The sequence below is a fragment of the Notechis scutatus genome, chromosome 16 (assembly GCF_049901735.1).
Source record: "Notechis scutatus isolate UNSWTSFEM ecotype Mainland chromosome 16, rNotScu1.2, whole genome shotgun sequence".
NCBI lineage: Eukaryota > Metazoa > Chordata > Lepidosauria > Squamata > Elapidae > Notechis > Notechis scutatus.
This window is the reverse complement of record NC_142024.1, coordinates 7,079,961-7,092,287: the sequence shown is the minus strand read 5'-3', so window position 1 is coordinate 7,092,287 and position 12,327 is coordinate 7,079,961. Positions and strand designations below refer to the sequence as shown.

The 12,327-nt window shown below is 45.9% G+C and overlaps 1 protein-coding gene across 1 annotated transcript in view; it reads left to right on the top strand.

Moving 5' to 3' along the window:
* The window catches only part of LOC113427786 (protein-arginine deiminase type-2-like), a 29,423-nt gene continuing 17,096 nt past the window's right edge, over nucleotides 1-12,327 (top strand). The window contains exons 1-7 of the mRNA XM_087944791.1: nucleotides 1-302; nucleotides 4,099-4,282; nucleotides 5,673-5,745; nucleotides 6,039-6,100; nucleotides 7,620-7,737; nucleotides 10,362-10,487; nucleotides 12,031-12,209. Coding sequence (XP_087800917.1) covers nucleotides 211-302; nucleotides 4,099-4,282; nucleotides 5,673-5,745; nucleotides 6,039-6,100; nucleotides 7,620-7,737; nucleotides 10,362-10,487; nucleotides 12,031-12,209 — 834 coding nt within the window. The 5' untranslated portion in view covers nucleotides 1-210. The remainder of the gene's footprint in view (nucleotides 303-4,098; nucleotides 4,283-5,672; nucleotides 5,746-6,038; nucleotides 6,101-7,619; nucleotides 7,738-10,361; nucleotides 10,488-12,030; nucleotides 12,210-12,327) is intronic.

Here is a 12,327-nt window from a genome sequence, read left to right as displayed (position 1 = left end):
TGCAGCTGCTCAGAGGCACCGCGGCTTGCTTCTGCCTTCAGAGCTGAGGATCGGGACGCGTCCCTGGCTGACTCCGGCCATCCTTTCCACCACCACCCCCCTCCCCGAGGCGGGGCCAGCAAGGACTGGCTTGGAGCAGCCGGTGGGGCGCACAGCTGCTGCGTCGGGGACCAGAGGAGGTTGAGGGAGCCGCGTTGCGCCTGAGGGGAGATGCTGCGCGATCGGACGCTTCGGCTGCAGTTCGGCCACCGCCTGGAGGCGGTCTGCGTGCTGGGCACCCGGCTGTCCGTGGACGTCTTCGGGTGAGCAAGAGGCAGATCCACCTTTGCAAAAAACAACAACCCCTTCCTCTCGGTTCAGCCCCAGCCTTTCCCTCCCAGGGCTGCAGACCCCACTCCCTGTTTTGGCGTTAAATGTGCATCCTTCAGAGGGGAAAAAGGGGGGGTTCCTTCCCCCTATAAACATCACCCCCTTCCTTTCCCTTCCCCAGTTTGCAATCCTTCAAGATTGCAACCCTTCCCCATCTTAAATCCATAAGTTTAGCTGCACCCTCAGCTCCTTAAAAGTATTTGGAGCAGTTCCTTGGAAACAGCTCCTTCTTCGCTGCTGCTTTTCCTGAGACAGTCAAACAGGTTTGCTTTACCTGCCCCTCCCAAATTTATTTCTTTAATGGAGATATTGACTTCAGGGGTGAAGCGGGCAGCCGGTGAGGCGGTGGCACCGAAGGAGAACTTGTCCACAAGCTCCGTCCCTTTCGCTGAATCTTTCTTGCCGGGTGCCTGGCATTCCGCTCCAAATCTTTTAAGCGGCACTTGTTAGCTAGCCTGGCATGGCTAAACGGGCACTTGGCAGTTTCCATGCACCCCTCCCTGGGATCTGAGGAGACCAGGGTGAGTCAAGCTGGTTAAAGAACAGCACCTGTTTGTGGTGGGGGGGGATAAATGTCATTCCGGGAACCGAAAGCTTGTTGGGCGGTGAGATCCTCTTGCAGAACCTTCATCTGGAGAACTGAAGAAGTCAACTTCTTCTCCAGAGAGGACCTTGCTTGGTGCCAAGTTGAAAGAAGAAGACCCCCCCAGGACCAGGGCTGGGATTCTACCAGTTCGCACCTATTCGCTAGAACCGGTTGTTAACATTCTAAGCAGTTTGGAGCACCGGTTGTTAGAAGAAATTACTGGGCTAATCCTGTAAGGAAGGCAGGAAGGAAACATTCTGGCGTTGCTTACAGAAACTGCCTCTCCGTTAACCCTTATTGCATTCTTGGTCAGGACTAGACTTCCTGTCTCTGGAACTTCTCTGGAGTTTTCTTTCCCTTCTTTGCTGGTATTTTGCTTGTGTGGAGTGACCATTCCAAGTTACAATGGCACTGAAAAAAGTGACTTATGACCATTTTTCACCCTTACGACTGTTGCAACATCCCCGCAGTCATGAGAGGCCAGGCGAGGAGATGCGTGCCTCGATGTGAGTGATGTTGAGTTGGCCACGCCCAGCCAATAACATGACCACCAAGCCACGTCCACCCAGTCACATGACCACCAAGCCACGCCCACCACCTAAGCCACGCCCACCGAACCGGTTGTTAAAAAAATTGAATCCCACCCTTGCCTGGGACCCTCTTCTGAAGGCTGCTTATAAAAGAGGGAAAATGGAGAAGGTCACTTTTAGCTCCAAGGAGGAACTGAGGTTTCCCAGCCTTGGTTGCTCAGGTCGGAGGAAGAACCGTCTCAGATACCCTGCAATCAACGCCCCGTCGGAAAAGGAGACACAACTTGGACTTGACAATCCTTATCTTGTCTCCTTTTTGTCCGGCTTCTTGGGAAGAAACAACGGGCAATCTGCACATGCCCAGACACCTCTTGGTTGACCTTCCTTTGAAAATGTTACAAGCCTGAACCTCCAACCACTTTAATCTTGGGGAGGTGCCAGGGGCAAGCCGTTAGTATTTTGGGTGCCTCCGTTGGGAGACAGAGAGAATAGGCTGCCAGCCGTGCCTGAAAATGCTTATTTATGGTGGATTGTCCTTTGTTCATTTATCCGAAGAGGCTGCCTGCCAAGACATTCTGGGTGCCACGGTCTTGCTCCTATTGTGTCCCTGTTTTGTTGTTTGTTTTAAACAAAGCTTGCAAAGATGAGTTATGTCCGAGGGCGATTTAGTACTTTCTGTGCAGAATAATAACATTCCCTCCCCCCCTCCAGCTTCGATATCTTCATCCTTCTCGGTCCCTTTCGTTTATTTATCTAGAATTAAGCCTTTTTGCACCGAAATGGTTCGTCAACCAGCCCCTCTGGGCTTAGCTAGGGGTGCTAAACATGACCAGGCAGCAAACTGAGATTTAAGTTCTTCCAAGGTCAAGAATAAATCTGAAAAATGTTGGAAATGTCATCAGACACCTGGCTCATATTACCATATGTGGTGGACTTGTGCGGACGCTAGAAAATACTGGACTAAAATCCACATGTGGTTGGGAAAAAAATGACAAAAAAACATATAGATTTGAAACCAGAGATATTTTTATTGGGAATTTTACCGGATACATATAGCAAAGATTTGAAATACCTGATTGTAAATGTATTAACAGCGGCTAGGATTGTATTTGCTAAAAACTGGAAAAATGAGAAAATACCACCGCAGGAGGAAATTATTAAGAAAATATTGGAATGTGCTGAAATGAGTAGATTGACATTTGAAATTAGAGAACAAGAGGATGAACAATTTTATAAAATTTGGGACCTTTTCTATCAATGGTTAGATAATAAAATACAACAATGAAATATGTAGATTTGTAGAAAATAATAAATATATAAAGTTGTAGGTATAATAAAAAAGTACATCTTTATATATTTATTATTTTCTAAAAATCTACATATTTCATTGTTGTATTTTATTATCTAACCATTGATAGAAAAGGTCCCAAATTTTATAAAATTGTTTATCCTCTTGTTTTTAGGATAGATTTGGTAGGATAATATGAATCTGTTATAAAATAAACTAAGTAAATTATGGTTATCTTGTAAAATATGAATGAATAAAACTATAGTCAAATGATTGATTAATAATGATACTAGGGTATTCAATTTTTGATTGAAAATATGAGATTATATGCAATGTAACTGTAACTGAAGACTACGAAATGGATGCACAAAAAAAATTTGTAAACCAACCGGCACGCTGCTTGTATACTTATGAAAGAAAGTTGGATGTTTTTATGTTTTGTTTGTTTCTTTTTGTTTTTAAAAAACCAATAAAATTTACCAAAAAAAAAAAAAATCTTCCAAGGAACGGACGGGATGAGGTTTGCCAGCAGCTCTTCGCACCTGCTGCTTTATCCAGCCCAGATCCAAGCGTTGAGCTGATAGTTTTCCCTCTCTCTGGTTTCATTGAGTATCAGGACAACTTAAAGAATCATCTTCGGATCTTTGCTTGTGAGAATTTCCAGAACTTGGACATCTGTGCTTCAGGCTCCTCCTAAATCGAAGTTTGTATTTGTTAGCCGCAGTGAGCATCATGTTACTTTCTCCCTTTGCAAAGTGGTTTCCCAACTGCCACCATAAAGGGCATGGCTGGCACTGTATTTAAAAATAGATGTGTGAGAGGTAAGATCCAGTGTGGCGGCTCGGCCATCTTCGGCTTGGCGCCTTGCTAGCATCCTGCCACCAACTGTTAGGGTGGAGGGAAAGGAGAGCAAATGGTAATAAACGTGCATAGAGCAGATATGGGAAATCGGGAAGGGATGCTGACATCTTGATGGAGACCAGGTATGCACCAGAAGCAACTCGTGCCAGTTTTCAAGTTTTTGCACTCAAGCCTTGTGGATGTTCGGACTATCTTGGTTGGTGTTTGGAGACTCTTTGTGTTTGAAATATTTCTTGGCAATTTTATCTAGTGTTCTTGGCAGCCTTGCACCACCTTGGCAAGGCTCATTCTTATCAGAGACAATTAATTTGAAACCGCCTTTTAACCGGGAAGGAACGGGATTCGTAAAGAATCATTAAAAGGTTTTGCTGTTACCTCTGCTTCGTGTTTGTTTCCTCGGAACAAGGTTTGGGTCAGAACACTGACAGAGTCTTTTTCCTCTTCTTCGTCTTCTCGCCTTCCAGGGCCGCTCCACCCGAAGCAGTGAATTTCAGTGTGAAACATTCACAAGACGTCAGTGTTGAAGTCATAAGCCGCGATCAGTCGGACTTGGCCCCCGCCAACGGAGCTAAACAATGGCTGCTGGACCCCGCCACATTCCTGCAGATCCAGATGACCCAGCCTAGCGTGGAGACCAACGATAGCAAAGTAAGATCCTTTCCCAACCATGGTATGTCTGGATTATTAGTTTAAACGGGGTCATAACATAACAGTTTGTTCAGTGACTGTTCAAAGTTACCACGGCACTGAAAATAGTAACTTGGGACCGTTTTTCACACTTACGACCATGGCAGTATCCCCATGGCCCTATGATCTACATTCAGACTCTTGGCAATTGACTCATATTTATGACGGTCACGCTGTCCTGGGGTCGGGCGATCCCGTTTTTCGAACTTCTGACCAGCCAAGTCAATGGGGAAGCCGGATTCACTTAACAAACATATTACTAGCTTGCTTATCAACTGCAGGTGTTCGCTTAACAACTCTGGCCAGGGAGGTCGTAAAAAGAGGCAAACTCACTTTACAAACTCGCTTAGCAACAGGAATTTGGAGCTCAATTGCGGTTGTAAGTCAAGGACTATCTTTTATCTAGTTGTTCCTGGATCTTGGTGGAATCTCATCCCCAGGAATTCGCAAGGACTGGACCACTAAACAGCATGCGGTTTTAAGAAGATTTTTAAAAAATTTATGCTTTTATTATTCATTTGATTGTTTTATCATAGTTGTGTGATTGTGCTGGTCCATGCACAGAAATTGCCCATCCTGATGTAATAGGGGACATGATTCTGGAGCAGAGGTTTTTTTTTAATATCCCAAAAGTGCTTTTTCAAGCGGAAACTGGTTTGTGCTGGTTAGACAGTACATAGTGTGCTGGTTAGACAGCATAGTTAGTTGGGAATGGAAGCTGTCCCCTTAAGGGAATGCCTTATGGGAAATGTAGTTCATGCCTCATGGGAGATGTAGTTCATGTCCTGTGGTCACATCTATAATCCTGACTGGTCACTGAATTGACCTCTGGTTGGGTTGGGGGGAGTTTTGGTCATTCTTACCTGGACCCCAACATCATGCTGGAGTTTTCCCTTGCTATATCGTTATGGGATGGAGATAACCCTATTTTCACACTATGAAGACGACAACGCAAAAGATGGGACATTAGATGAATCTCAGCATAACTGTGAGTTATACCTTGAGGATGCCTGATATAACCCCATAAAGTAACTTTGTATGGAAGCCTTTGTAGTGTTGAGAGGCTTATATCCTAGGAATTTTGAGAATCTAAGATTACTTGGGACAAGAAATGGTTTTTCTTTGAAGAGTTTCGCTTTTCATCCAAGAAGCTTCTTCAGCTCTGACTAGGAAGAAGAGCTGAAGAAGCTTCTTGGATGAAAAGCGAAACGTCTTCAAAGAAAAACCAGAAAGTCTACTTGCCTGTTGAAAAAAAATCACCTTTGGGACAACCAAGACCTGGATGACTGAGAATCTCCACAGACATTTCTCTGTTAATGTTTTAACCTCATTCTTCCTTCTTCCTCTCTAGGTAACCATAGGATATTATGGAGAGAATGACAAACACCCTATAAATCAGGCTGGCATTTTTCTAACTGGCATAGGTGAGAGTCTTCCTGTTCCCTTTATTTGGTTCTGTCTGGAAATCCTCTATCCCCTCGCAGAGTATTATTATAGCTTTAATTTTAAAAGCCATCTGAAGCTGAGCAGAAGGCCTTGCTTTCCTTACAGATCAACAAGCTGCTCTCTGCTCTTAAATTATCTCCAATTAGTAAAATATTCTGGGCCTCTTGGATTTAAAAAAAGCGTCTACGTGTTGAGCTCGGCTGGCGGTTTGCTCTAGTTTGTTCTTCCTCTCTTTCAATTTTTGAAGCCCGCCAAATCTTTTCCTCTCTAGGAATCTCCTTGGACGTTGACGCTGACCACGATGGTGTGGTGGAGAAGAACAACCCAAAGAAGGTAAGCGTCCAGATTCCAAATCTTTCTTGGTCAGAAATGTCTCTGGAATAGTCCTTTGGGAGAGATTCTTGGCTTACCTGGCCCTTCAAAGGGGACACACCTGTAGGTTTGTATTTCACAAGCCTAGATGTGAAACGGTTAATATTTCTATCAAATGGAGCCAAGCAAGGACTTCTCCCCCAAAAAAATTGTCGCATGCTTACTCAAGTTTAAATTGAAAATTACATCCCTGTTGCTTTGTGAGTGTTTAGATTCCCTTTTGGGGGGGTCAGAGGTGTCCTCTACCACTGATTTTAATTAAGAGGCAAAATTTTAGCCAACACTCCTTTTTTTTTCTGCAAACAGTATAATTTGCCTGCTCTTTCTCCCCCTCTGGGGGTTCACAGCACCTTCCTCTCATTTTGGTTCCTGGGGGGGTGGGTGCAGTGTTGTGAGATGGGTGGGCCTGAGGTTAGGGTCCCTGGTCCAGAGGAAACCCCCACACACACACAGCTTCCCAAAAAACTTTATCCGCAAGCAGGAAGCCTTAGGGGGACAGGTTCAGCTGAGGTCATTCTTTCCAGCCTGCAAGGTATTCAGACCACTTCTTGGCAAAGGTGCCTGTTTGGTCCCTTGTGTGTAATTTGGCATCGTTCCCCAAGGCTACTCCAGGTCCCCCGCTGAGACAGTTAATTCCCTCGGTTGGGTTACTGTTCTCTCTCTCTCAAATCTCTTTTTTTTCTTTTGGGCTAAGATACCTGCAGAAGCTGAAGCAGAAAGGGGCAACGCTCCCCTTACCTGGTCTCCAGGTGTATCCATACCAGGAGGGTAGAGAGCCAGGGAGATGAGTTGCCTGTATAGAAATTAGATTAATTAATAAATACGGGATTCAGGAAGTCTTCTGAACATTTTGACACCTTATCTAATATTTGGAAGTGCCTCAGGCAAGCACCTCCCGATAAGGAAGAGGAGGAGGAGGAAATGATGTATTTATTCATTGTTAATGTTTATTAAATTTCTACACTACCCCGGTCTCACCTAAGTGACGCCGGGAGGTTCAGAATAGCATCATGAAAACTGCATAATTGCAAAACATCAAAGCCTAGCTTTAAAAAAGGGAGTTTAAACTGAACGAGAACTTACACGTACAAATAAATTGGGGAATGCACAATATTAAGACTTGCAAGATGGATAGAATTTAGAATAGCTCCATGAAAGTAAGTTTTAACTTTCCTGTGGAATTGATGGCCTGGGCTGGTTTAGTCGTGGGGCTGATAGGGTGGGCAAGGACTGGACATAGATAGAATAATAGATTGTATGCAAGACGGTTTCCTTAAATTTTGGCCCTTTTCACGTGGTTCTGGAGCACACCAAGTGTTGGAAACATGACTTCCTAATGACAGTGTGAATTCTTTTAATGTTGACCATGAATGGAATCCAGAGGAATCTTTCTCAATCTTTCTTGGCTCATCTCTCATGTCGTAGAGAAATACCTTTTGCCCGAATCTACCTGCTTAAAGGTGAAATTCTGCCCTTCTAGGCTACGTGGACCTGGGGCCCTGACGGCCAGGGTGCCATCCTGCTGGTTAACTGTGACAAAGAAAATCCATTCAGTAGCACGGAGGACTGTCAGGATGAGAAAGTATTTTCCAAGGAAGGTACAATACGATTGATCTCTCTGGGGACGTTCTGGAAATTGAAAAACTGATAGAAATACATTTTGCAGATCACCCTCTACTGCACAGCACATGAAATACGGTTCTAAATGCAGCCAGATGTTTTCCGGTCACAAGCTAACAAGGAGAAGAAAAATGGGTTTGAGTGTAAAGCCCCTGTAATTTAGTAAGACGAAAAAGGTCAACTTTAAAGCAGAAGCCCTAATGCCGACACGGTTCGTATTACATTTCAAAATAAAGTCACGCACATCGCTTAATTAAATAGAAAAAAAGAAACAGGCTTTAGTAAGTGAGTAAAACGGCCTTGCGATGTGTGTTGTAAAGAAATCAACGGGAAAAAGGGTTTGTGTCTTAAGCAGAAAACTTGAATTCTTGTAAGGAAGCTGCAATAAAAAAAAGCAAAGATTTGACAAACTTATAGAAAAGGCCAGCCCTGAGTTAGAGGAAGGGGTGGTGATATCTAAGAAAAGCTAAATGGATTTTCTGAGAGGGGCAGAAGAATGGAGGCAGGAATTCGGGCATGGGGGGAAATGCCATCCTGAGTCCCTGTTCTGACCCAACCTGGGTCCAAGAGAGCAAACACAAGACAAAGGCAGCAGCCCCCACCTTTTAAGGTTTCATCCACGAATTCTGTTTCTTCACAGATAAAAGGCTGCTTCCAACTAATTAGCTCCGACAAGAAAGAGCCTTGCCAAGTTGTTTGTCAAGGCTGCCAAAAACCCACAGATAAGAACTAATTTACAAGATTCACGAACTAAGATGTCCACCAGTTGAGCTTCAGAGCTTCTTTGCTGTCTGCAAAGAACGCTTTTCCAAACCTGGCTTTTTATCCTCTTGAGGGAGGGGCCATTACCTTGCAGCCTTACTCCCGAGTCACCCGTGCTGCTGTAATTGTTCTTTCCTCCGAGTAATCCTTCGTGCATGCGCACTTGGCACAGGCTCCTCGGGAACCTCCTCATCGCTGCTGCCAGCCCCCACAATCTCTGAAGGCAGCAGTCCACTCCCTAATGGTCCTGGCCCGTCATCTGAGTCCTCGCTCTCCTCCGCCGTCCCCACCTGCTGCCAGCTAACCACAACAGTCCCTGGCGTATCCTGCCTGAAGCCTTTGAAAATTGGGCTGCGTGAGTCCCATCAGGCCACGTCTTGAGTCTGCCCCCAAGGGCTTGTCATGTGTTTTGAACCAAAAAGAATACAGGTAGTCCTTGACTTACGATCACGTTGGAGCCCCAAATTTCCCTTCCTAAGCGAGACATTTTTACGCCCTTTCTCGCCTCCGCTGTTAGTGGTTAAGTGGCTTCCCCGTGGATGTGGCTTGTCAGAAGGGATCACGTGACCCTAGGACACTGCGACCGTCATAAATACGTTGCCGAGCGGCTGAATTTTGATCCTGTGGATGCTGCCACGGTCGTCAGTGTGAAAAACGGTCCTAAGTCACATTTTTTTCAGTGCCGTCGTTGTAACTTCGAATTGTTGTTAAGTCGAGGCCTGCCTGTATGGGAAACGGCAAAGCTCAAAGGGGCAGCCGGATTCAGACAGAATTGGAGGTTGGCAGAAGCTAAGCCACGAACTGGAGGCTTTCAAGAATAGACTGGACAATCCTTTGAGTGGGTATAAGGTTTCCTGTCTTGAGGAGGGGGTTGGATGAGAACAGGGGTCGCCAACCTTTTGGACCTCAGGGACCACCAAACTCATAATTTTAAATCCCAGGGACCACTAACTGGTTCTGTGGCCGTGGCCTAATTTGTGGGTGTGTCTTGGTGGTCGTGTGACTGGCTGAGCATGGCTTGTATGTAAATATTATAAATATTGATATAAATATTGAATTTTTTTATTAAAAAAAGAACAACTTTTACCCAAAATCAGGCAAAGTAGGCAGGCAGATTGAGTTGCTTGCAGAATCATTCAGTGATCTATCTATCTGCCATCAGGCAAGCTCAGTCTGTCACATAAAATTTGCTTGCAAGCAAACTCATAAAATTTGCCAGCAGGCGAACTCACAAAATTAACTCACAACACACCATGTATGTAAATATTGAATTTTTTTATAAAGAGCAAAGCAGGGAGGCAGATTGAGTTGCTCACAGAGTCATTCAGTGATCTATCTTATCTGCCATCGGCTAGCTCAGTCTCTCAAATTTGCTTACCGGGAGTCTGCATTGAATAATAGAACCTTCAGTCCTAAGGGAGGTTCGGCTGTGCTTAAAAGCAGAGCCGAAGACCTAAAGACTAGCTAGAAAGCAAGAAATCCAACCGTTTCCTGCTTTCTAGCTAATCTAAATCTCCTGGCACAGCAGAACAGATGATGGTCGGAAAAAAGGAAAAATAGCAATTTAGCAGGCAAGGAGTGAGTGGGCCGGAAGGGTTCCCGCAGGCCACGTGGGCTGCGCAGCCTGGATTAATTGCTTTGGGAGGGTGGTCTGGGAGTGAGATTTCTTCTGCGGCCCACCAAAATTTTCTCACGGCCCACTAGAAGACCTCTGAGGTCTGCCCAGCGTTTTGATTCCTCCACGCGGCCGTCGGCGCTTTCTCTCCAGGAAGATGCTCTTTCTAAGACACCACCATCCCTTTAATTTCCCTCTTCTTTCTTGGGCTTCGAATACCCCCAGATCTGGAGGACATGTCCCGGATGATCTTAAGAACGCAAGGCCCAGGCCGGCTTCCCGCTGGCTACGAGATGGTTCTCCACATTCCACTTTCGGACTCCGACAAGGTCGGCGTTTTTTACCTGCAGAGTAAGTGCCTTTCCTGCTTTCCCTTTGCATGGCGAAAACTACATTTCTAGCTTTTTCACCCTGGTGTAAAAAGAAGCCCTCAACCAGGACCATCCAAGACCTGGGTCTCACCCCCAAGACTCCCTTGCAGAGGTGGTCTTCAGCAGGTTCTGACCAGTTCTGGAGAACGGGTAGCGGAAATTTTGAGTTGTTCGGAGAACCGGCAAATCCCACCCCTGACTGGCCCCGCCAACCCCATCTATTCTCTTCCTCCCATTGCGTCCTTTGGGTCTCCTTGGTTGCCCTGCACAGGAAAATGGAGCTGGAAAGCAGGTGAGTGAAGTGGGGAGGGAATGGGGATATTGCAGTATATCCTTCCCCTGCCATGCCCACCAAGCCACGCCCACAGAACTGGTAGTAAACTTTTTTTGAATCCCACCACTTCTCCGCAAAGACCGGTCTCCATTTCCTAAATGTAAGGCTAGAGGACACTTATGACCATTTCTGGTTGCTGAGATTCTTTAAATGAATCCAGCTTTCCTCATTTGAGTTTACTTGTGGGAAGATGGCTAGGAAGGTTACCAATGGCTCTGGGACTTTGCAATTGTTGTAAATACAACAGCAGTGTCCCAATTTTAATCCCGTGACTATGATGATCCTGCAACGGTTATCAAGGTGAGGACTGGTCGAAAGTCCCCTTTTTTGGTCCTGTTGTAACTTTAAACGGCCGCTAAATAAATGGTTACTGTATATACTCGAGTATAAGCCTAGTTTTTCAGCCCATTTTTGTGCTGAAAAATCCCCCTCGGCTTATACTCGAGTCAGATTCCCTCTGAAAAAATATGGTGTGGAGTCGCGGCCTCCGGCGGCAGCGACTCCCAACAGCCAGCCGGGAAGGGAAAGGCAAAAGCGCTTTGCCTTTCCCTTCCCGAGGCGGCGGGACTGGGGCCGTGCTGGCGGTAGTGACTCCTGACTCAGGGGCCTCCGAGGGAGGGGAAGAGAGTGACTCCTGCCTCCCGCTGTCATCATCATCTTCTTCTTTTGGGTTAGTGAATCAATTAAACCTTTCATGATAGTGAGATCGTTTCCCAAATTAATTATTTTTATTTTTGAAATTTACCAGTAGCTGCTGCATTTCCCACCCTCGGCTTATACTCGAGTCAATAAGTTTTCCCAGTTTTTGTGTAAAATTAGGTGCCTCGGCTTATATTCGGGTCGACTTATACTCGAGTATATACGGTATGTCAAGGACGACCTGCAGCCCACAAACGAGAGTGTGTCCGTTTCTACTTCTTGCCATAAGCAGTAAGTCCCACGTGAAGGTTGTGCTTTTTCCATCCTTTTAAGACGCTTTCCCATAATTTTAAGAAAATAAAGTCGATCCAAGCTTCACTTTTCCTTAAACAGAACCCCAGATTGACACCGCCCACAGCCCTGGTATAGTTCCGAGCCAGCATTTTGGCTTCAGGGGCCATCATGGCGTGTTCAGGGTTACGATGAACTCAAGCGTTAGATCTTGGCTTCAGGGGAGCCCCGTGCCTTCTCTTCCTTTTCTGTCCTCCAGATCCGTTCTTCGGCCAGCGCTACATACACATTCTGGGCAGGAGGAAGTTGAGCCACGTGGTGAAGTACACGGGGGGCTCGGCCGAACTGGAGTTCTTCGTGGAAGGGCTGCGCTTCCCGGACGAGAGTTTTGACGGACTCGTCTCCATCCACGTCAGTCTGCTGGAGCCGATGGCCGAGGTTGGTCTCTGGGCAGAAGGTGGTTGGGTGCCAAGGGTGGTCTCGGTGTCTCTTTCGTCCTCCATCCCACCTCACTCTGGAAATTAACCATTGGAACAGCTTTGCCTCCAGAAATTGT